The following is a 24,855-nucleotide window of genomic DNA, read 5'->3' on the forward strand; positions in this document are numbered from 1 at the left end:
GGCGGGCGGCCGCGCCGGGTCGGGCCGGGCCGCGGGCCGTGCTGCGCCGTCAGCGGCGGGGCCGCAGAGGCGAGGGAGGCTAACCTGGGCTGTCTGTGTTTCYTTAAACGTCCTTCTCGACCTTACCAGCGTTACTTATTTTTTTTTCCTCCGTACAGTGCTTGTCACCACCTTTTTTAGAAAGCCTAACTAGATTTTTCTTTTATAGAGCCTGAAGGTCTCTGCCTTTGGTGTAGGAAGAGCACTCGTGCATCTRAGTGCACAGAAAAAGACCCCAGTGCTTACGAGCGTGTGTTACAACGTGAGCTACCTCTGTTGACCTTTAGTATCTCACAGTCCACAGCTATGCATTTGCAACTGCAAACAGGGTCAAAGCCTGTGTTCAGGCATGGMCTTCTTAGTTTGCATCTTCTGTATTCAAAGGTAGATCAAAGTCTACAGATAGCTTTCAGTATTCAGAATACAAAGGGCAATATATTATAAAAGCCAAGTCGACCTGAAGAGAAGTCAGAGAAATTTCTTTTATTCAAAACGGGAGCAGCCATCCAGTGCCAGAGGTGTAACCTAGCTTGTTTCCAGAGGGTTGAGAAATGCCCTGGCCATAAAAGCTGTTTCCAAAAGTTTGCTTTTAAACTCTTCTGTAGGTGTTCCTTTACTTTGTTGTTGTGGGTAGTTTTAATACAGAGAGACAAATTTTTTTAGTCTAGGACTCCTGTATGASGTATGTAAAGTGCTGGTTTAGATTTTTTTTTTTTTGAGTGACTCTTGTGTCTTGAAAATAGGTCTGCGCTGAGTGAGTGCCCTAACTTTGTTATTTTGATATCTTTGTTTCTCTGCTTTTCATTTTAAAAAAGTGAGAACATCTTGGTAAAGTCTCTCAAGATTTTAAAAATTATCAAAATTATTGAACAGGGTGAAAATGGGAGGAAAAAAAATATTCAGCAAGGAAACTATTCCTTCACCTAATTATAATACAAGACTTATAATCCCTCAGGTCTTTCACGTGCAGACTACATAGAGATTTGTAAGTGAACCAGGAAGTTATGCATTACACAAGCAAAGCAAATTGTACAGGCACGTTTTTCAGATGTATTGTTCGCATAGTCCATGTCGTAACCTGGCTGAGTGAGTGAGTGAGTCCTGGAATAACCCCCCCGCCCCGATGTTAGTACTTCCACAGTTTATGTTCAAGTTGTTCCCTCTAGTTCTACCTTTTCCAGAAGTCAGTACTATTCAAGACCAGTTCCTGAACTTACAATCAGTCAGCATTAGTCTGATAAAAAGACTTATCARGATCAACACTTGGCTAGGTAAAATCATCAGTTGGGGTGACTTTTGCGAGCAGAAGTTACCAGGGGTTTCAGTGAAGCATCAAGCATTATGTTTTCATTCCCAAGTTTGTTACTTTCTAGCCTTTTTAATCTATTTTCCCCTTTTTGTTTCATAATGAATAGTATTTATCTCAGAACTATTTGATACCAGTTTAGATAAGTTTATACAGTAGTTTTGCTGCATGACGTAATTATTTTACCACATTTTAAGTGTTGATTCAGATTTACAACTTGTGAATTTTAACACAAGGTCTGTTAGTGTTAGCATAATAGTTTCACATAGGAAATTCTTCTGGTACTTAAACAGGACTATTGGATGACCCTTTAAGAAAAATCTGGAAATAAGTGTTGATCTTTCCATRTGCAACAACAGGGCTACAGTTGTCATTGGGGGGTGTGTGGAAATACAAAAGATGGTTCTTAACATGAGAGTAATAGTTAAAAGATTCCAAAGGATACTTCCTTTAGGGGGGAAGAGGTAACTGTCAGGGTTCTTGGAATACATATTCTTTTTGCATGGGAGTGACAGTGAACAGCAGTCATGATTCTGTGGTGCTCTTCAGTGAAATTGCAAGGTTTGTTATTGAGTGTATTCTAGCAAAGTTTGATAACAAAGCTAATAGTACTGTGACAACAGTATGAAGAAAGGAATTGTGTTTTACAGCTGGTGAAAAGGGTTAATCTGAGCATGAATTGGAATATTTATGCTTTATGCGGATTACATAAAATATATTTAGTTCTTCATGATAATTCTGAGACTATGTGTGCTTGCACAGACCTGGCATGCATTTCMTATTAATTATCTGTGATTAGGTTACATTATATGTTTTTTCCACTTAAATGATGTCTGCATAGACAAAAGCAATTTTACTTCAGATACATAAAACCTAAATACTGTTTCATGCAGATTTTTAAAAAATATTTCTGTCAGTCACTCAAATGATCTGCACAGTATGTGGTTCAAATGTGTGACTAGTCTCATTACTCTCAGAACTGTTTGTGTACATAAATGTTTACCAGTTAGGCTTATGCATAGTAAAGCTTTGGTGATTTGCAAATTAAACTTTTTGGCCATATGAATAGTATTTAAGATTGTGACAAAGTTAGACACTTTCTTAGTCTTTCAGTTGGATCTGCATTTTTGCTTTTGAAAATAAATTTTTGCAGCAAAAGGGGYGGGAGACCTGCATGGGTGAGGAAGGAGCTTCTGGCCAAATTCAGATAGAAGAAGAAAGTGCACAGACTGTGGAAGAGGGCACAGGCTGCTTGGGAGAATTATAGGAATGCAGTCAGARTATGCAGAGATGCGGCGAGGAAGGCTAAGGCCCAGTTGAAATTGAGTCTGGCAAGGCATGTCAAGGACAACACGAAGGGCTTCTTCAAATACATCAGCAGCAAGAGGAGGACTCGGGGAAAATGTGGGCCCACTACTGAATGGGGCGGGGGCCCTGGTGACAAGGGATACAGAGAAGGCAGAATTACTGAATGCYTTCTTTGCTTCAGTCTTCACTGCTAAGGGCAGCCCTCAGGAATCCTGCAGCCTGGATGTGAGGGAGAAAGTCTGGAGAAGGGAAGACTTTCCTTTGGTTGAGGAGGAAAGGATTAGAGACCTTTTGGGTAGGCTAGACATCCACAAATGCATGGGCCTGGAAGGGATGCACCCACAGGTACTGAGGGAGCTGGCAGATGGTGTTGCCAGGCCGCTCTCCATCATCTTTGAAGGGTCCTGGAGAACTGGAGAGGTGCCTGGGGACTGGAAGAAAGCCAATGTCACTCCAGTCTTCAAGAAGGGCAAGAAGGAGGACCCAGGCAACTATAGGCCAGTCAGCCTCACCTCCATCCCTGCAAAGGTGATGGAACAGCTCCTTCTGGATGTCATCTCCAGGCATATGGAGGAGAAGAAGGTGATCAGGAGCAGCCAGCATGGATTCACCAAGGGGAAATCCTGCTTAACCAATCTGATAGCCTTCTATGATGGCATGACTGGCTGGGTAGATGAGGGGAGAGCAGTGGACCTTGACTTCAGCAAGGCTTTTGACACTGTCTCCCATAATATCTTCCTAGATAAGCTCAGGAAGTGTGGGTTAGGCGACTGATCAGTGAGGTGGATTTAGAACTGGCTGAAAGGCAGAGCTCAGAGGGTCGTCATCAGTGGCGTGGAGTCTAGTTGGAGGCCTGTGGCAAGTGGCGCCCCCCAGGGGTCAGGACTGGGTCCCATCCTGTTCAACTTCTTCATCAATGACCTGGAAGAGGGGACAGAGTGCYTCCTCAGCAAGTTTGCTGATGATACGAAGCTGGGAGGAGTGGCTGACACACCAGGGGGCTGTGCTGTCCTTCAGAGAGACCTGGACAGGCTGGAGAGTTGGGCAGAGAGGAACCTCMTGAGGTTCAACAAGGGCACGTGCAGAGTCCTGCACCTAGGGAGRAATAACCSTAGGCACCAGTACAAGGTGGGGGCTGACCTTSTGGAGAGCAGCTCTGCGGAGAAGGACCTGGGAGTGCTRGTGGATGACAAGTTGACCATGAGGCAGCAATGTGCCCTTGTGGCCAAGAAGGCCAATGGTCTCCTGAGGTGCATTAGGAAGAATGTTGCCAGCAGGTGGAGGGAGGTGATGCTGCCCCTCTCCTCAGCCCTGGTGAGGCCTCATCTGGAGTCCTGTGTCCAGTTCTGGGCTCCCCACTACAAGAGAGACATGGAGCTACTGGAGAGAGTCCAGCACAGGGCTACAAAGATGATCAGAGGGCTGGAGCATCTGCCCTMTGAGGAACAGCTGCGAGAGCTGGGCCTCTTCAGCCCTGGGAAGAGAAGACTGAGGGGCGATCTTAYCAGTGCGTACGGGGACAAACTCTTCAGTTGTCCCATGTGACAGGACAAGAGGCAATGGGCAGAAATTGAAGCACAGGAAGTTCTGCCTGMCCGTGAGGGGGAATTTCTTCCCTGTGGGAGTGACRGAGCCCTGGCACAGRTTKCCCAGAGAGGTTGTGGAGTCTCCTTCTGTGGAGATCTTCAAGGCCCGCCTGGATGCAATCCTGTCTACCATGCTGTAGGTTGACCCTGCTGAGCAGGGAGGTTGGACTAGATGATCTCCAGAGGTCCCTTCCAACCTTACTGATTCGATGATTCTATGAAAMAAGTTTTAGTCTCAGTTAATAACAAGGTCAAAAAGAGTAATTATTTTAACACTCTTTAACTGAAGGCAATGACTTAATGATGGTGGTTCAGTTTGTCCTCTACTTACATGCTACACAGGTTAGGCRTGAGCAGACGAGATGCAGTGCCACAACAGGCTGAAGCTAATGCAAGACTGTTACTGCTAAAAAGGTGACCTCATTCGTGTCTTGTGGCTTTGCGTTATTGTGGCCAGTGTCACTTTTGCAGCCGCTCAGTCAGTTTTTTGCTGATTCACGTGAGACGACTTTGTTTTTAAGGTTGATTTTCAGTCACGTTAGCAAAATGAGTTGATTTGCATTAATACCAGTGTAAGCATGATGGTAGGACAATTTGAGTGGAGATTGTGCAAAACCACTTTTTTGCCTTAAAATTAGGTCTGTTTGTGCTGCTCATTAAATTGTATCATAAAAATGCAGTGACAAGTTTGTTTTAAGCTGATGTAAATATATTGTATTGAGCAGTTCTGTCTTTGTACCACTTGTAGTATTCATACGTCATTGACCTGTAAAGGTTGATTGATTTATTATTACTTTTTTTTTCAGCCATTTTTGTTCAGTCAGATGCAGTGCACAGTGGTATTATCCCAAAAACCTAGGTGAAGACCGTTTCAAGTATGTTTTSAAAACTGGCTTGGGGGAGGGGGATGATTTATCTGTTACAAAGGTTCCTGTGATCTCAGCAGATTGTGACTAGGTGTCTTACTATTTGATCTGTGTTACTTGTGGTCACCTTATCYTATCAGAAGAGTAAGTTTTGAATATTGGAAAATATTTTCCACTTGACATGCCTGTATCTTGGGTAGAGGATGCCTGTTAAGTGCGAGTACCCTTGTATTTGTATTATGTTTCACCCTGACAGAAATACACTCATTTCCTGAAATGTTATTTCTATGAAAACTGGAAGRGCTTTCTGAAGCTGTTTATCCCCCMAAAAAAGTTCCTGTTGGAGGTTTACTTTGACTGTGAGAATGTGAACCTCTATGTCTCTAACTATTGCAAACCCAGCAGTCTAAAACTTCTGATGAAGCTGGCTTTCAGTGAAGATGATAGAATTTGCACTGCTATATTTAAGAAGCTGGTGCCTGTCTTGTTGGTTCTAGTATGGGAGGTGGTAATACTGAGCAGAGGAGAATGAATGCAGTAATTTCTTAATCTGCTGCAGCATGRTTTGCTGGAGGTCATCCATTGATGACAACTGTGCGACTTTAATTACACTTGGTAAAGACGTATCTTTTAAGTTTTCTGAATGTTGTTATAGTCTATGTTTCAGTTGAATTCTGTAGATAAACAAGTTCAGTGCTTCATTATTGATTATAGTTTTTGAAAGGAATCATTGTTAGAAGTAGCTTGTGGCTGTCTTCTGGAGAATAGACTGAGGGTTTATTTGATAAGAAATGAGCATGACAGCGTAATGAATCATGGCACATACTGCTGCTAAGTAATTTTACAGTTTTGACAAGTGTATTAAGTCTAGATCAACAATCTGTCATTTTTCAAAACAAGCTACAACTTAGATTACAATAAAAGCATACTTTATTTTATAACCAGTTCCAATATAACTGGCTTACCAAAGCATTAATATGGCCACTCTCAAATTTTGGTTTTAATATTGGTTCTTCAAGTTAGTGTATTCTTGGGTRTGATTTAATTTTCAAGCCTGTATGCATTCTATGTGGTGATTACTCAAAGTCTACAATTATTGCAAAGATTAACTGTAATACTGAACATGCTTTTCTTAGAAGTAGATTTCACACTGAAACATAGATGTTGCATTAGCCTTCATGTGTTTTATTTGTATCTCTTGGCATGTTTTATTCCTTGTCATTCCACAAGGTTTTTCTTGTTTTCCTCATTTACCATAAGAAAGAGAATAGTCTTTCTAAAAATAAACTTTCATAATTGCTAGCTTATTAACAACTTTCCTTTAATTCAAATGGGAAATGACATAATATGAGGCACTAAAAATCCCTGTGTTTTTCTATACCTATGCTATACTTAGAAATAGGAAATATTTATACCGAGTRTTTTTCTTAAATGTATGTAACTGTCTTAAAAGCAAAGTAGGAAAATATRTGAAGCCTTCTTCCTTTGACACTAACATCAATCTTCAGATGAACTTCACTAGAATTAAAATTTATAAAGTGAAATCATAAGAGAATGAAATCTGTTTTGCATGTTATGATCTGTGCTAAAAGAAGCAGAAAGTTTTTGGAATATTTTCCATTATTGTGAGAAAAGGGAGAAGAGAGATGAATTAAATTTTGAAATTAATAAAATATCTTAAATTCTAACCAGAAACAGGAAGACTTTAAATTTAACCTAAATGATAACAACCAGAAAAWTACAATTTCATAAATCTAAAGAAAGAATTCATAAAGGTGTGAAGAAAAGTATTTAATAATAAGCTTTTTTTATTTGCTAAAAATATTAATTTGTGTCTAAAATAAAGCAGCTCTGACTTCTGTGAAAAGTGAAGCATCAGGATCTTCTATAAGAGCACAAATCTAAAGATCTTTTTTTTTTTATTTTTTCGAGGCTGTATTGTTCAGTGTACAGCAGAAGAAGCCTGTATATATTACAGAGTTTAAAAGCCAATAACTTAGTTAGGTTTCTGTGCTTTTACAGTTGATAGTGATTACTGTTTTAGCAGTGTTCAATCATTTTTAAACATCTAAAAAAATTTAAATTCTTTCTTATGTTCCATTATATACTTTTCAGCTCAGAAGAGAAGATAACTGTTCACTTCATAAATCGTGATGGTGATAAACTAACAGCCAAAGGAAAACCTGGGGATTCACTGCTGGATGTTGTTGTTGATAATAATCTAGACATAGATGGTTTTGGTAAGTAGATTCCTTGAATAACAYATTCAATGTCTAGAAATTATAATGAATTACTGGTTTATTTATGATGTCTATAAAAACCTAGTTCTTTACKTGGATTTTTTTTCTATTTTTCTGCAGGTGCATAGGGTCAAGTTCTGAAAATTTTTTGTGCTAGGCCTTGGAACTTTCAATGTTTAAATGTTAAAGGAGGGAAATGCAGACAGAGTGCTCTCAAGGTGGAATCTGAAAGATGCTACCTGAGAACTCTTCTGTGACTTGAAAGGCTCTGGTTGCATAACAAACTACTAACAGTGATAGGTTACTGCTAACTGTGTTGTTGTATAGTCTCGTTTTGTTATCAGTCTTTTTGTAGCACAGATTGCTGTAGTGTTTGAGTGCTGAGTGAAAGGAACAACCAAATCCATGTCAGTCAGGTAAAGGAGACAGGTTCATTTCTTGAACTTTGCCATACTGAGTTCTGTCTTCATGAAACCAGACCTAAAAATAAGAGATGAGTGGTGGTGGGGATATACTCTTTTATTTCTTTCCCCAAACTCTAAGGCTGGTAATAGTGAGTTGCAGTAGTCATTTTCAGTCAGGTTTTATTTTAGGAGACATTGCTTCAGTTTCCTTTTTTCTCTGTTCTGATTTACGGTTGTTTTGACGGGTCTTTTTAGGTATGTACCTTTTGGGAAAACTTCTGAGAGTATAATAACAGGGAGAAGAACAAAACCAACTTCCCTTGCATGTTGGCTTCCTTAGTTAGTCTCCACAGGTTGATTAGTTTGAGGTTTGTGCTTCTTTGATTTTTGGGTGTGTATGTGTGTTTTTTTATTCGGTGGCTTCTGCAGGGGGAGGATTGTTTTTCATCAGTTGGTATAGGCATAAAATAGGCAGTTTTCACTCTCAACCCAAAGTTACAGGCCAGAAAAAGAAGTATCAGTTGCTGCCACATGCCTATATTTCAACGAATCATGTTTTTTTTCTTTTTCTTTTTTTTTAACTTGAAAAGCAGGGATTTTTTTTCCCTTATTCAATATGATCTTGACTTTTTTTTTTCCTGCCTTTGGAAAAACTAATATCCAAACAATGATTGTCAGAGAGAATGAAAAGAGTTTTTCTTCAATTCCATTTCAAATCATATGGCCATGATCAAACTGATTACAATAAACGATAACAGAAAACTCATATTTTTACTTCATTTCAGAATGTTGGTTTCTTCAGTACTGGTAAGGAGAGTTACAGTCTTTTGTATTATTGTTGTGTTGATAGAGATAAGCCATTGTTACATTCGATGCTAGTCAACATCAGTGTTGACGTTTGGGTATTAGTTATCTCGTCGTATCCTGACAATTTATGAAAAATCATTTCATTATTTGAAGATAAGATTGTTTTAAATATATATGCCAAAAATTAAAAATATATCATTGTGTTCAGTAAAACATATCATAGAGAGCTATACTTCTCTCTATACTTCTTTTTTTTCTCAAGAAAAAGAAAATATGCCTTCAACTACACTTCAAATATAAGACTTTAAATATACTCGTAGTACCTCAGAGAGATAACTGTATAGATCATATTTTTAAGGGAAAGAACTAGATAAGAAAAGGGAAAGCTCTCAGAACACTGAAGTAATWTTTGGCAGAGAGAAGGAAACTTCTGTCAAGGTGAACTTGAGAGTTTTGAAAGAAATGGCCACAAAAGCCTAGAAAAGGCTCTGAAGGCACTGAATTAACATCTTATCATAGAATCAGTAAGGTTGGAAGGGACCTCTGGAGATCCCTTGTCCAATGTCCAAATCTCTTTTATTCCGTCATGTATCTCTTTTATTCTGTCAAAGCTCCTCTGAAGAGAAGTAAGTTAACAYTACTAGACAGTGGAAGAGAACGTCATGTAATTTGACTTCGATTTGCCCTTTCTTCTCCTGAATTGTTCTTGGTGGTGGAGTTCTGGCAGAGCTCTTTGAAGGAGTACTAGAATTCTACTTTTCTTTTTTCTCTTTACTGTCTGGAAAATTAAACTTATTTTCTYTTTAATTTTTTAAAAAATAACTTCTGTAGACTAGTATTTTAACTATGTCGTGTTTCCAGTGTGAGGAGTTGTGACCCTGGAAATGTAAGTAAAAGTGAGACTGCAATCTCAGATGTAAAACTGTAAAGTCAAGATTGTAAATAGAAAAGCGTGGAAAATACTGAGTTAACGTAATGTTTTCAGAGTTATATTTTCAAGGCAAATGAAAGCTTACTAGTTAAGTTGCCAAACTTAAGTTGGTACATGTATGATTAAAAATAATTATTTTATTATATTAGAAATGTTAAAGTGAATTGTGGGCAATAATCCATCTATTATATAAAAGACTAGTGAATAGAGCAAACTGTAAGCCTGTGGCGTGTACCTTGTTTATGCAGTAAGGTATTGAGTCAGTAAACCTATTAAGTAGTTTAGAGCCTTCGATAATGGCCTCAGTACAAACTGAATTGTGTTAAAATCCAATTTTAAGTAAAATATTTAATCATGAAAATATGTATGCAGAATCAGAATATTGCATCCCAATGCCTTAGTGAAATTCTATCTTGATATAAGTTCTGCTTAAAATCAGGAAAGGAGGAAGTTCTGAAAACTTTCCTATTCCCTAAGATTTCCCCTCTATTCCATACTTAGTTCAACTGAAATAGTAGGATTCTACATGTGAGAGCTTTCAAAACAGGGGTTTAAGTGAATATAAGTGTAAGTAAATAATACTACACACTAAAGCTAGAAATGGAGTTACACTGTGCATGAATTATGTGGATAGTATGGAGCAAGTATAGAAAAAGTTCAGTAGGCTRGGCTGGTGCACAGTGTGAAATCTTAAGACTATGCGTCTGTTATTTAAGTGCAAATAAATTTCACTGCTAGTAATAAAATCTGTTTTAAGTCTGTAAAATCCCTGTAATGAGTTGCATTCCTTTTGCAAAGAGGAATCCTCTCTTAAACCTTTAATGCATTAGGACAACTCTAGCTTCGGGTAGCATTTGTTAAATGTATCCTATAGGCTTACAGCTGGTCTACCTATACAGTTAATATCTTCTCACATTTGGAAATGCCAGCTATCTTAACAAAGCACTGTGATGAAGTAAAATGGCAATGCTGTTGATAAACAGGAGCCAACATAATCATTGGAGATACCATAACAATCTAATTATATTTATAGCATGTGCTATTCCTACCTCTAGAATGATGTTTTAGTAGAAAACCGTTATAGAGCAGAGAAATACATCAATGTAAATAAGCTAAAAGTGTGTGTGTGTAGTATTTTTTTTTTTTAATCACTTTAAAAAAAAACATCTCACATGTTTACTTTTATCGCTAGGGGGCATCCCATGTGCAGCAGTAATGATGATAAAAGTCTTCATGCAGAGATATTTCTAAAACAGTTGAATGATTCAGCTGCACTCAATTCACTTGCTATTACTAGCCTTACATTCCAGAAAACCTTTGTAATGTAAATAGGTTGATCAGTGTGGATTTTTTCCTTTTGTCCAACATGAGAACACTTAAACTGCTGATATGACAAAATTTAAATTACTTGTCATTTTACACTTTAAACCCTGTTTCTTCATATGGATTTGTATGTATTTGAAGACATTCTATATTTTTAATACCAAATCTTCTAGTACAGTATCATGCTCATTAYGATACATGGCTAATGATGCTATTGTAACAGGGTGGTGTTTTCTGCATKATTCTTAAAGTCTGATGTAGAATTCAGCAGTTTCTTTTGATAGCGGTGGTTATACATGCAGGCTGTGCTTCCATTTGCTTTGGTACGTACAAATTTTTCTGTTACTGATTTTTTGAGTGATTGCCCATACTGTGAATGATAACAATTTAAGCATTCTATACTGGTGATTTTATAAAAACTACTTTTTAATTTTAAAAAAAGGACAGAAGGAATTAGTCAAGTATTTTAAGTATTTTCAGTAGATAATTTCAAGTAAACTTTAATGTTGTAGGAAATGTAGAAATACTATCAACAGTTGAATGGTAAGCAGATACATGAATGTGGGAATATATGACACTACTGCTCAGTWGAGAATCTTTTCCTGGTATTAAGCAGAGAAACAGATATATGAAGGAATTCTGCTGTAATATGGAAGTTAAGTTTTCTGTTAACTTGGTGCTTTCTTTAGGTGCCTGTGAAGGAACACTAGCCTGTTCAACTTGTCACTTAATCTTTGAAGACCACGTATTTGAGAAACTGGATGCAATTACTGATGAAGAGATGGACATGCTAGACCTAGCATATGGCCTCACAGAAACGTAAGGCAACATAACACTTCACTACACCAAAGAACTGAAAGAAGAGTCTGCAGATGGGGCAGTTTGATATTCCTAGAATGCCTTAATCACTTTTTAATGAATAGCTAGATTCTCTTACACAAATGGGACTGGCAAGTTTACGTATTGTTTATCTGAATTCGTATTAGGCAGATGTCATTAGTGTTTTCATAAGCTGAAGAATGCCAGTTGCCAGTACTTGCTCTTCAATGTCTGGTGCAGAAGTGTCAGATAGTGAAACATGACCAAAAACACAGYTCCATCGCCTAAAACTTTGCCAATGCTGTCCTCTGTGTGATTTTGTTCTTATTTCCCTTCCTTCTCCCTTTGCTTTCTTTTTCCATCAGTCTTTAACTAATTAATGTTTTTTATGAATGTGCCATGTTGCTTTTTTAGTTTGCATCAAATTTATTTTGAAGAAATCCCCACTTACTGTGCTTTCATGTCAGAGAGTTCTTAGACTACCCAAACCAGKTTTTTTTTGGATGAAACTAAACCCAAGAGTATGCTGCAACTGCTAGTGGTCATTCAGTGCATGGAGCCAKACTAGAGCTTGTCTGACATAGCCCTCTGTTCCACCTGCCCCCACTTTGTAAAAAGTGTGTCCCATCCTCTGCACAAACCATTTCACTCTACAGGTTCATTGCTGGTGAGCTGTACTACTTGCTGGTGTACACGTAGCCTCTATCATTGAACGTACATGGGAATAGTAGGCAGCTGTTTCTTGTGAAGCTTCATAAACCCTAATCTTCGGKTTTCAAAGGAACTGTGTGTTCAAGTTTTTGAAAATATTTCCAGTGATTTCAGAGGGCTTCATACCTGGCTTGCATAGCATTATTTTTTTATGATTCTGCAGAGAAGTACTTTGAATTCACTCATTTATCTCCTTGTACCAGTAGTGAGAATCCTGTATTAGTCATTCCTACGTGAGAGTACACATTTTTCAGCTAAATTACAATTTTTTTTTAGGAGCTTCAAAGGCAAAGTGGTAGAGCTGTGTACTCATAGCTTGCCTTAGCTTCTTTTGTTTTATCATTTTTTCCTGTGACAAAGAAAATACTTAAAATCTTGGAAAAAATCATAAGGCCATTAAGTGTGAATTGACTTCCCTCTTGGTATCTATCATAATTCTTCTAAGAATAACCTTTAAGTTCTGAGCCAAACCAATTACTCAAAAAGCTCTAGAGAATAATGAACTAAACTTTTTTGTTCAACTTACTGTGATCTCCAGAGGTCCCTTCTGACCTCAACCATTCTGTGTGATTCTGTGATCAGGTAGTCTGTAGCAATACCCACAAATTTAAACTTTAAAGCAAGGGTTTTTTACTGAAGAACTGAAAGCAATGGGAAGCACTCTGTTTAAGTTTTTCTTTTATTTTCTCCAAATTATGTTTTAGACCCTCTGAAGACATGTTACTTGCATGTTACAGATTTTCTTAATGTCATGGCTGTTCTTCCTATGCCAAGGATCTTTTGTATGTATGAAAGGTAAACTTTTCTGGAAAACTGCTTTTTTAAGTGCCTCTGACATTTACTATAGATAGTGTTGATGCAAACCTTGGTAATGGAAATGCACTACTATACCCTTGCATAAGTATAAGAATAAAAGTTTTTCTTCTCAGTGACTCTCTGGGCTTGCAAAGGTCAAGAGGTGTCATGATGGTGGATATCTTTTAAAATGAGATACTGATTAGAAACACTAAAACAAAATTGGTTTGAGTAACTGCAGAATAATGGAGATTATTAAAAGTAGTTCAGTAAGAGAAAAGCAAGCCCTGGCAAGTTGAATGTTTAAAAAATAACTACTATAAGAATACTGAATAAAAAATAATAATATTTGTAATAGTTTCAACTAATTAATGGTAAGGTGAGCATCCAATAAAGCTTTTATAGAGGGAAGCAACGGTTAGAGTTCATCAAATTAATTGCTGAGCATGAAAAAAGATCTTACCRTTCATATAGTTTACTTAAGTTCCAGAAATCCTTTAATAAATTTTGAGATGCAGTGGGATGAGAGCAATTGCCATATGAAGGTTAAAGAATTGGTTAAATGATCATTTGTCTTTTAACAGGGTTAGAAGTATTTGGCTATCCTGTAGCAGATCAGCAGTGTAATCCCTGAGTGATTTGTGCTAGGTCTTGCATAGTCAGCATATTTGTCAAAGGCTTTGAAAAAAGGTAAAGAGTAACATGACAAGATTTATTTACAATGCTGTATTACTCATTGTGGTAAAATCAAAAACTGTCCATGAAGACATGCAGAAAGATCTTGTGATATTAAAAGATAGGAAATGAAATAGCAGATGAAATCTGATGTTAATAGTTGCAAATCAATGCATATGGAGAGGAGGATGGAACAGTAGTAACTTATACTATACTTGAATATACTATATATACTATATAATTGAAATAGGCTCTTAGCTAGCTAATGTTTCTGCAGGAATGCCAGTTTATGGCTTGATGTAAAAATGCTCCAAAAAGCAAATGGAACGCTAGCTGTTTTTGGAAGAARCAGGTAGAAAAGCAGGAAATCCTATTTATAGGGAAAAATGTTAATTCACCATAGCTTTGTACTTGTGCTGTTCTGATTTGTCTTTAAAAAAAGGTGCAATAAGAGGAAGTAAAGAGAGGGCTATGAAATGGTTAAATGTGGACTGGCTTTCATGCATGGACTAAATCATTTTTAAGATCAAAACTTCTTAGGCTGTTGAGAAGAATTGAGGAAGGGAGCTCTGAGCGGAGTCTGTAAAATTATAAATGCTATAGGAARATTAAATAAGAGAAAGTAGTTTTTCTCACAAGGTCACTTGGTGCTACCTAGTTTTTATCATGTAGCAGCCTCAAAACATAAGGAAGTGTTACTTCACAAGGAGTAAATCCATTGCCACAGATGGTTATGAATGCCAGAATTTGAAGGGGTTCAAAAAGCAATTGGTAAATATGGGGRGAGGAGGGGGAATCCAGTACAGGGTGTTTAAACACAAGGATACTACTTGTGGCTCAGGAAGTTCCATAAGATGCTGGAGACTAGGAAGTTACCTTGAAGAGAGATCATTCTATGTTTGCCCTCATTTTTCTCTTCCTTAACACTTGCTGCTGGACACTGGCTGAAACAGGATATTGAGGGAGATGGTCCTCTGGTCAGATGCACTACAGCTGTTCTTACTTTTAACACTCCACAAAACAGTAGCAGTTTGGAGAGTGTTTTGCCAGAAACCTATGCAGTTATGTCTGTTACTGTCTTACTAGAAATGTTAAAGCAGAACTCTGATATGTGGCATGTATATATATGCTTGGGTTCCCTGGAGGATGTGCCTTCCACAGTGTAGATTAATCATGAGCATGTTTAAACATAAATTTCACTCTGTCTTTTTACTCACYTGAGACCATAGGTTAAAAAAAATCTGCTTTTTTTTTTTGTGTTAGTAAAAGTAAAAACTCCTCAGCTSTCATTGTTAATACATAATGTTCATTTTTTGCTCCTTAACGTTGTCTTAGGGAAAGAGATGTCTTGAGATGTCAAGATACTCCATTTGTTTTTCTTCTAATGGGAAGAGGAACTGCAGTTCAACCCACTGTATCTTTTGGAAGATGAACCTTTAGCTACTTTTCTTTCAGGATAAAATTCATGCTGTTTATTAGCCTCTAACAGATTTATTGTGATTCCAAGTATTTGAAGGGTAGGTCATTTAATGATGATTTGGTTTATACTGCATTTCAGATATATCTTTGAATAGACTATGAATCCTTATAAATGTTGTTAGGAGCTTAATCCTCTGAAGTGCAGTTTATGTCCAAGAATATACCAAAATGATTCCCAAATTTTAATGATTCAGAGGTTTAGCTTGTTTAACTTAACTTCTTGTGTAAYATCACTCCTCCTTTCTTAATTCTAGGAAGATCCATTTAATTTACCCATTCTATTTCTCTAAGAATATGGTATCTAAAAACGCTCAGATATCGGTTCCCCATGAATATAAACTTTTTTATTTAGAATGCTGGAAAAAAAAAAAACACACCCGTTCCTACATTTTTTCAGAAAACTGAAGAAATAACTTGTAGGTATGTTTATTAAGGTAGTGCACTGATTTGTTAGGCTAAGAACTGGTTTCTCGGGTAATTGGAGTTAGATTTTTCTCTGTGTAAGGGGTAAATTAATTGAGTTGGTGAATCTTGTTTTACAATTACTATAGCTGGTGCTGTGTTCTTGTAGAATAACTTCTGATTCAGTAAACTAGGATTTTGYCTGAAATGTTAGTCATGTAAAGTCAGAATTGGTCCCAAGTGAAAATCAGATATTTAAGTCAAATTAAGTCTTGCAAACAATACTACAGCTACAATATAAATATAAGAAATTGCATATTGCTARTAGATTTAATTGATCTTAGTACTTTTATGTATGCATATTCATAAATTGAAATATTTTTGTGAMGTGTATATGCACACACACATTTCAGGAACTAGAAGTTGATTTATACAGTCTTTTATATAGAAGTATTACTTTCAGGTATACTGCTGAATTGGGGCTTTAACAACAGTTAATAGCTACATGCTTGAAAGAGTTCTTTATTAATTTAGTATCACTTTTTTTCTAGTATCTCTCTGCCTAGGGTCTTGTACTGAYAAAACTATTATTCAACTGATGATACAGAACATTGCCAATTCTTGCTGACGTTTAAGCATTCTATATTTAATTTGATATACGTGCCTTGGTATTTAAAGATATTCCAGCAAAAAAAGGGACTTACGATATCTACAGAATTTACTGGTGGTATTAAACTTTTTTTTTTTTTTTTTTTTTAACATTCAAACATTCACATACAAGATTTTCCCTGCTAAATGACAGAAAAATGAAGGATTACATCTTCTGGGGTACCATGAGCATTTTACTCTCCTCCCCTCCTGTGTTTCTTGTCTTTTGTTCACTCTTACCTTTCTGGCCTAATGATCCAATCTTGATTCCTTCAGTTTGAAAACAAAACCAGAAATGTACCATTAGTAAATACAAGATACAATTTTTTGAGACTTACCGATACCTACACATACGCRTCTTCATTATGAGAGAAATATTTTTCCTTACAACTTTGAAAATTGAAACCTGGCATTTAGAATAGCTTTCTTTCCTTTCTCGTTGATTGGGTCTGGTTTCTTAAATCTTGCCCTGCGTTGAATGTAGGATAGGCTAGGCCAAGAGAGGTTTAGGAAGCTGAGAGCTTTCAGAACAAGCACGAATTAGTAGTTCCTTGGAAAAGCAGGGAATAAGTCTCAGAACTAGCAAGCAAGACTTTCTTGGATTCCAGTGTTACAACAGTAGAGGAAGCTACTGTATGTTGCTGGAGTGAAGAAACAAAATTTAAAGAAAGGATTCATCCTATGAGGATACAGTGGTGGTTGAGATTAAACACAGGGGACTTTAATGTATTTAAAAAATATATATTTAATTTCAGCTTGTCTCATCTAATACAAGTTGCATTAATTCATTTTTTTCCACTTATTTCTGTGAACATAGTATTTTCATTGGGTGGATGAAATTGTAGGACCAGAGCCATAAATATGCATTTCAKAATACATTAGCTTTCCCCAAAGTATTATCATTTACTAGCTCAWGTTAAGAAACTAATCAAATTATCTTCAGGTGTAGTTTGCTCCTTTGTTCACCATTCTGTGATTCTGGTTTAGGATCTGCTAAAAAATTGACAAGCTTTTTTAATGCACGTAATTTCTGACACTCTTTTAAGCTGCTTCCAYAGAATTAGTTCTGAAAAGATTTGAAGAATTGAAAATTTGAAATCTTTTAAAAAGGCCATATCTATTATTTGTATCTATAATAAAGAAATTAGTAGGTCCCAAGGGGGTCTTGCATGCCCTCCATTATCTTATCACGGAGATTTTTTTTTCGTTAATATTGRTCATAGGAAGATATTTCTTCCTTTCTGACTCTGCTTCTTCTTAAAATGGCTAGTGCATAACAAATGGAAATGTTCTCCTGTAGATGCTTCAGAAATCTGTGGTCATGCAGGGCCTTGCTTGACTGGTCCAGAACTGCAGGTAGATGTGTGGGAATGGACTGCCTTATCAATAAATTACTGAAAGGCAGGATTTTAAAGTGACTGTGATTTACCCCCCACGCCAGAAATCCAGAACGTTTGACTTGGGTGCATACTTTGGGGAAGATAAAAGTGACAGGAAATGGAAAAAAAAAAAAGAATTCTTAATTTCTTGTCAGTAAGATTGTGCGTAGTTGACAAACTCTAAAAGCTCACCTAAAGTAAGCTGTCGGGAGCATTGTCCAAATGCACATTCTGTTTTCTTGCGTTGCCTTCAGACTTTGGGTCTTTGGATGGGTTGGGCTATACCTTTCCTGAGGATTTCATTCATTGACTTCATTTCCTTGGAGATACCAAATGGTCTTTTGGCAGATCAGGTGTCATTCTCTAAACTTGACTAATCTATTAATGAATCATTAAAAATGGAAGGGTCATCCGTATTGTATGTTTCCTCAGCAAGGAGGAAATACTCAGTGTAAAACTTTACATGTACTGAACTCTGTKTTTTAAGTAGGCAAACTGATGGTCRTGATTAATCCTGTTTATTTCTTTRCATGGATGTATACAATTCACTRCTGGTCTYGATTAAGACCATGCACAAGGTTAACAGTTTCTGGACCMTAATGTGTTTGGGATGACTGAATTCTGGCGAAATAATTTGGTGAATGCTGTTAGATACATGGTTGTGTAAAACTAAAAGCAATGCCATATTTCTTTACAGATCACGTTTGGGCTGCCAGATCTGCTTGAAGAAATCTATGAACGATATGACTGTTCGAGTACCTGAAGCTGTTGCTGATGCTAGACAATCAATAGACATGAGTCCTAGAAGAAACTCCTAGAAGAAACTCCTAGAAGAAACTATCTTAGGGGTTTTAAAGAAGCTTAATTATTTTTATAACTTATTTTTAAATGTGTAATTAAATACAGAAGCTTACATAATTGTGAGTTATTTTATATGACTATCAATATTAGATTAATGCTATTTTGACTTTCTTTATAGAACCTCCTATATTTTTATGCTTAAAATGCAATAATACTTCTAAGTGATCATTGACTATAACTGTTAGCAAGAGTGTTACAGATTTCTTATTAATTCTGCCAAAACTTTTAATGGCATTTGAAAACTTGATCACTTCCACAAGACTTCCTATCAAAAAGGGCATTTCTAGGTTTCAGACCTATGTAAGAGAGCTGAACTTAGCAGACTACATGGGGTCTTCAAAATGTTCTGTTAAAGGTGGTATGCTCGGAGTGCAGAATACTAGCAGCTTAGTTGCTGCAGTACCTCTGTGTTGCCCACATCAGCAGTCAACAAACATCAATTTAACTGCGTTTATCTTTGCACCATAAATGTGGGTATTCACATGGCTCAAAAGAATAAAGACTCAGCTGCCTAATGGTAGAGAGCATATCTTGCTATTATCTGAAGCTTGGATGACAGATTGAACAGGGCACTGTGCTGTCAACATAGAACATGATTTGTTCTGAAATCTTCATCTCTTTTTAGTTGCAAGCTTGTTCAGGAGGCAGCATGATACTGTATAAGGTGTTCAGCTTGAAGAGAATCYTGGATTCTGGACTTTGCTCCAAGGATGATTTCAATAACTGATTTATATGAAATGACCAACTATATTCCATAAAGATGGATTAAGTTCCCCAGAAGGGATAGAAGACCTCCATGGTGGATATCCTGTAGGCTGATCTCTGAGAACATTCACTTGGACCTTGTTTTAGCCTTTCTAAAGTAGGCCAAAAGAAAATGATTTCTCTAAGACTCATTAGTCTCTCCAGTTTTTGTTGCCTAAGTAATTAAATGAACTAGCTATCAGTAATGTATTACATAATGTAATATTTTTGAATATTAGGATGACTTTGAGCTTCGTAAAGAAGAATAACAATCTTTTGCTATAAAAAGAAATATTTTCTAGAATTATATTGAAAATAGTAAATCTAATTCTGATACCTTAATTTCCTTCTCACAGAAGCTGTTTCTTTGTTTAGTGGTGTTCCCCTTGAACAAGATAGACTTAATGTGATCTGGTCAAAGAACTTAGTCATTAGGGTTCTCAAAACTTGCTTAATAGCTAATCTTTAGAGAGAAGGGGGRAAAAGACTTCAGAGTTAAAATTTCCCCACCCCCTGAAAGGGAAAGAGCAGAGTTGGGGGAAGGATAGAAATAAAGAAATATTCTGAGGATACTTCTCTCTTCCCTTTAACTACTGTCACTCTAAACATAATTTAGAGCTTACCTTTCTGCAGTCACAAACTACAGTAAATTGATTCTTTTTGTTGCCTCTGTCCTGAGTTCATTTATCTGCAGTAATTCTCATTAAATCTTGAACTTTTACTTTTTAAATGGAACATGGCTCCTTATATTCCAAGAGAGAGCACTCAGGTAGGTCATAAGCAGGGTCGTAGCATACTATGCATTCCTAATCTGAAGACAGAAAAGTAATCATCCTAGCTGTGAGGTTTGGGGGAGGTGAATTTTGTTTTGTTTCCTTACAGTACCAGGCACTTGTGGGAATCTCAGAGTGCTTAACATTGTGTCTAAAACACCCTCTGCCAAACAAAAGTGAAAGCAGCWGATTCCCTTGTAAACCAGGGTTCTTTCATTGTGCATTTCATGTGACAACTTCTTGTTACTGAGACTTTGTGGCTCTCCTACACTGTGCCTGTGGAAGGGATTACTTAGCACAGGAAGGCCAAAGGACACTTCAAAGTTTGTCTTGAATTCCAGYGGTGTGCTGTATTGCATACAAATGGAAAACTCAGAAAGGTGGTTAAGGAACTGATATGTACGCCCCAGAATGCACAGCTCAGAGGTATACTTGTTTGTTGTCAAAATGATTTGCAAATAAATCTTATTTTATATCAATTTCTGAGTCACCTTGTTGGTATTGATTTTCTTTCCTCTTTGTCCTGTGCCACTGAATGCATTTTTGGCTGTAAAATTGAATTTATAAATAATTATATTTAGCAGCTAATGCATATTAAAATATAAATATGACTTACTGTGCAGTGACACACTATTAAAGAATCAGAACTACTTGAATATATATTTACTGTTACTTCCTTGTGAAAATAAAGATCATAGATAACTCACTTTCTGAAAGCACTTACTTTCTCACTAAGAAATTAAAATACGAAGTCATTCACTTTTTCTCTTCCCCCATACATACATATATATGTAGGTATATAGAAAGCAGGAGTATCTTTAGTATTTCAAAATGAGGAGAAAATCCAAATTGACTATATTCCCTCTTGCTTCTAAGCTTCTTTAATTAAAAAAAAGACTGTAGGCCTATTACAAGGTAAGTCTGTAGTCTGGAGAAACAGGCCTGTATTTCACTAGTGKTGGGGGAAGTGCTACCTTCTAATTCCTAGGACTTCTGTTCATTTTCTGAGGGAGGAAAAGCACTTCATGTTTGCTTGTTTTTTTTGAAGAAGCCAAGCCAAAAAAAAAAAAAATCCTCTGGCCAAAAGAAAGGTTTTTGTAATACGTTTGGCCGTTTTGGGTGTCACGAGGAGTGTCTGGGGCTTTAGATAATGCTGTGCCTTCCCTTCTGCCCTCTTGAACCCCTCTCCTGAATGGACTTTATACTGGCTTCTCTTCTAGACAGGGAAGTTATGGCAAGAGCAGGCACTCTGCTTTTGCTGTTTCTGTGGAATTTGTGTGTATACACTTCTGATTTTTCTTTTCCTTCCAAAAATGCTTGTTTTTGGCTTTTGTGGCTTCAGTAAATATAAAGGAAAATCAGAAACGAGCCATTGAAGATTAGACTTTGAAGTTCCATAAGTTCCTGTCACGTTGCCTGTCTCTGCTGTGTGTGTTAAATACATGGTGTAGCTAAAGTTTATGAATACGGTAAGGAGCTAGCAGGCCTTGCGCTTTGCCATCACTACATCTAGTCTTGCTGAGGGAGATACCAGCATCTGCGTTGCAACCTGTGAGTGTAGGGGAAATGGGAGAGAGCAGGAGAGAAGTCCTCCTAGCAGTTTGTTATGTACTCAGAAAAACTCCACAGTCTTAGTAAGTTCAGCTCTTTTGGGTTCAGGGCTACAAAAAACTTAAGAAAACTATGTCCAAATTTAGCTTCATACCCTACTTGGAGGCAAGTTCAATAGGGCACATAGGAGAAAAAAAGATGCGGGGAAAGCAGTAGTGCTTCCCGCACCCGCTTGCCCAGGCTGGGGTATGGAGAAGTTTCCTGAAGCCTGGCTTTCCATTTTGCCTTTACAAAGGGCAATGTGATATATGAAGACAGGGCAGATGAAAAAAATCCAAATTCCTTAAGAGGAGAAAGGAAAAATAAATCTTCAAAGGGGCGAGGGGGAGAAGGAGAGAGACTCAACCTGAATCGCTAATTAAATAGTAGAAAACCTTCAGAAGACTATTTGGAAGGCTGCAGCTGCTATAGATGACTCATCATAATTTCTCCTCAGATGATCTGAAAAGATACAAAAGGGGAATGGGGATTTCCTGCATTTTTGGGAATCCTAGGAAAGTGGTGGTTTTTCTCTGTGGGTGTCCTTTTATATCCCTGCACTCACTGCTGTGGCTTGTAASAGTGCATCTCTGTTTTTCTGTCTTCCCTGCTGCTGCCAGTACAGTGACAAGAAGTGTCCACATGTAAAATAACGGATGTTAAAGGGAATTCTGAGATTATTAACACTCTTAAGTTATAGGCCACTTTTTTTTTTTTTTTTTTTTAAGTGAAATCAAAAGGTTTTCTGATGTGGACCAGTCCAAGCTCGGATAGGTATCATTAAAAGTAATTTCTGGCCAGCAGTGACTTAGCATTTGTAACTGGGGAAAGTTTTCAGTCTACAGTAACGGCTGCTTTGTATACAAAGGAGTAACCTTTCCATGGCTCTGAAAGCTCGGTTGACCTCTACCCAGCAGCAAAAGTATTATTTGGAGTCACCGCGAGGGTTGTTAGCTCAGGCAGGCAGCGCTGCCAACAAAATCCTGCTTGTTCCTAAACTGGGGTGCATCCAGCCACCCTCAGGTATCTAGYAGGTAGTAGGAGGCATCTCTGTTGTCTGCAGGAGAGGAAATAGGATAAGCAGGCTTTTGARCAGACCTGGTGCACCCATTCCTATGTTTGCTTAGGTGTAACGGAGCTGTTTGGACTCCTGCTTCCGGCTCTTTCAGAGCTTGTCTTCCCTACAAACCAGGGTCAGGTCTGAAATTCTCCCAGCCGGTGCTGACCCCAGGTGGTGAACCCATGCAATGCAGCACAGCTGCAGGGATTAAAATTGGGGGCTGGAAACCACACAGAATTAAAGCAGTCAGGCACGTGAGCCCAGCACATCGACAGCTTCTGGGTAYGAGCTGGTTACTATGGAGCCAGCTTTGATGTCTGCAGCCTGAGAGAAACATGCTGTCAGCGTTACAGTGGAAAAGAGCTGCTGCTAATTACGGGGGGAGGGGGCAAATCCGGCAGCATACTAGAGGCAAGGCTGCTGCTCCGTGCCCCGGGTGCAGGCAGCAGTGTGGCTGGGCGCGTGTTCCCCGAAGCACACAAGAGCTCACGTGTACCGGTACGTACACAGGTACGCGGCCGGCCGCCAAGACCGGCGCAGAYGTAAAACAGCACTCAAACACGCACACAGCACCAGCGGCCTCACTTTTTTCCCCTCTGTGGCTGATGAGGATGAAAATACATTAGTGGAAGACCCCAAAACGCCTCTTCTGGTACCCCGTAATGTCCCTGTAGGCAGCAACACTCAGGTAGCCTCCGGGAGGTGTCCACTCCGACCATGGGGCTGGTCGCTCCCTGCGGCAGCCCGAGGGCAGCAGACCAGGGGCTCAGCTGCCCCGGTGAGGCCCCTGGAGCGTCCCACTGCCTGTTGTGCCTCTGTGCTCCTTGGTGTTCGTGGGGATGAGCCTGTGATCACACARCCTAACACTATTTAGCTACGGGAAGGGATAGCTGGAGTCCTGATTTCYGCAGAACTACGGCAGGCAAAAGCAGGTGCGTTACAGAGCAGCCCCGAAGGGGAAGCGCGAAGTCCTACCAGCGTGGGCACGGACGCAAAGGCAGGAGCTGCTTTCGGATTCTTCAGAGAAATCTGCGTGTGTCTGAGCCAGCTCTAGGAGATGAAACTACGACTGGCTCACGTTTTCTTACATCTAGAGCAAATGGTCACGGACAGCTGATGGGCTGAGATCTCTGGGTTTGGAGAAGTCTGCCCCCTTAGTTTTAAACAGGCAAAGGAAAGGGCAGGCCGTACATGGCATTTCTCCTGCAGGTGGTGGTTGATCAGAGATGGCCCTCTTTAATCCAGTTGTGGATCAAGCAGATATCTGAACATGCTGGATGTTCTTTATTCCACCCAAAAACATCTGAGCAAGTTTCTGAAGGAGCGCTGCTTGTTTTCATTTTACCGTTCTGCAGGTAGTTGTCTTGCTTTGCCTATAGATGTTAGCAATCATTATCTTTTGATCTGGTAAGTGCTCACAGGCTTGTGGCTTTACTGATCATGGTTTCAAAGAGGGGCCTTTCCTTCCCAGAAAATTCTGATTGTAGGGAGAGAAATGGAGAGAGAGCAAGCGAGCTGAAGCRAAAACACAGAAGGATGCAGCTGGAGTGTCTAGGATCTAGGAGAGCTACAGAAATGTACCACCCAGGGAGTTAACGATAGGTTTTGGCCAAGGATAAAGGTAGAAGGTCTCATCTCGGAGGAATGTTTAACAACAGATGAAAATGGCTGTTAAAGAAAACAAATGGTGTCATAGAGACAAGTCATATGGTAACTAAAAGTAACAGAGAAGGTTCATTCAGGTTGTAGTTCAGTTCCTGGGAATTAATGACTATCAGGAGAGCACAGCAGGGGACAGCTGGAACATGAGAATTTCTGCTGGAGATTTCAGCACATTTTTTTTTTCTTTCAGGCTAATTGAATTGTTATGATCATCACAGTCATTTGCTTTTCATCAGAATATTAGGAAAAACATGTTCTGCCCAGATACAGAGAAGAAAAACAGCCAATTTTCCTTGCCCTTGAGTTTCCTGCCCCTTTGAGGAGGAGATCAGCACAGGAGCCTACAAGGCAGAATTCTGCAAAAGACAGSAACTATCATTAGGGTGAAGAGAAACTTCAGAGATTGGGGTCTCCTTTAGTTGATAGCTAGTGCTGTATTTCCAATTC

The 24,855-nt window shown here is 38.4% G+C and overlaps 1 protein-coding gene across 1 annotated transcript; it reads left to right on the forward strand.

Annotated features, from left to right (window-relative positions):
- Positions 1–373: 373 nt before the first annotated feature.
- On the forward strand, positions 374–18,538 carry FDX1 (ferredoxin 1). Its single transcript, XM_085309069.1, has 4 exons — positions 374–423; positions 7,221–7,345; positions 11,500–11,629; positions 18,416–18,538. The coding sequence occupies exons 1-4, from the start codon at positions 389–391 to the stop codon at positions 18,534–18,536; spliced, it is 411 nt and encodes a 136-aa protein (XP_085165195.1). The 5' UTR covers positions 374–388; the 3' UTR covers positions 18,537–18,538.
- The last annotated feature ends 6,317 nt before the right edge of the window (positions 18,539–24,855 follow it).

This window comes from Rhea americana, unplaced genomic scaffold, assembly GCF_003343005.1.
Source record: "Rhea americana isolate MKP2758 unplaced genomic scaffold, rheAme1 scaffold_29, whole genome shotgun sequence".
NCBI lineage: Eukaryota > Metazoa > Chordata > Aves > Rheiformes > Rheidae > Rhea > Rhea americana.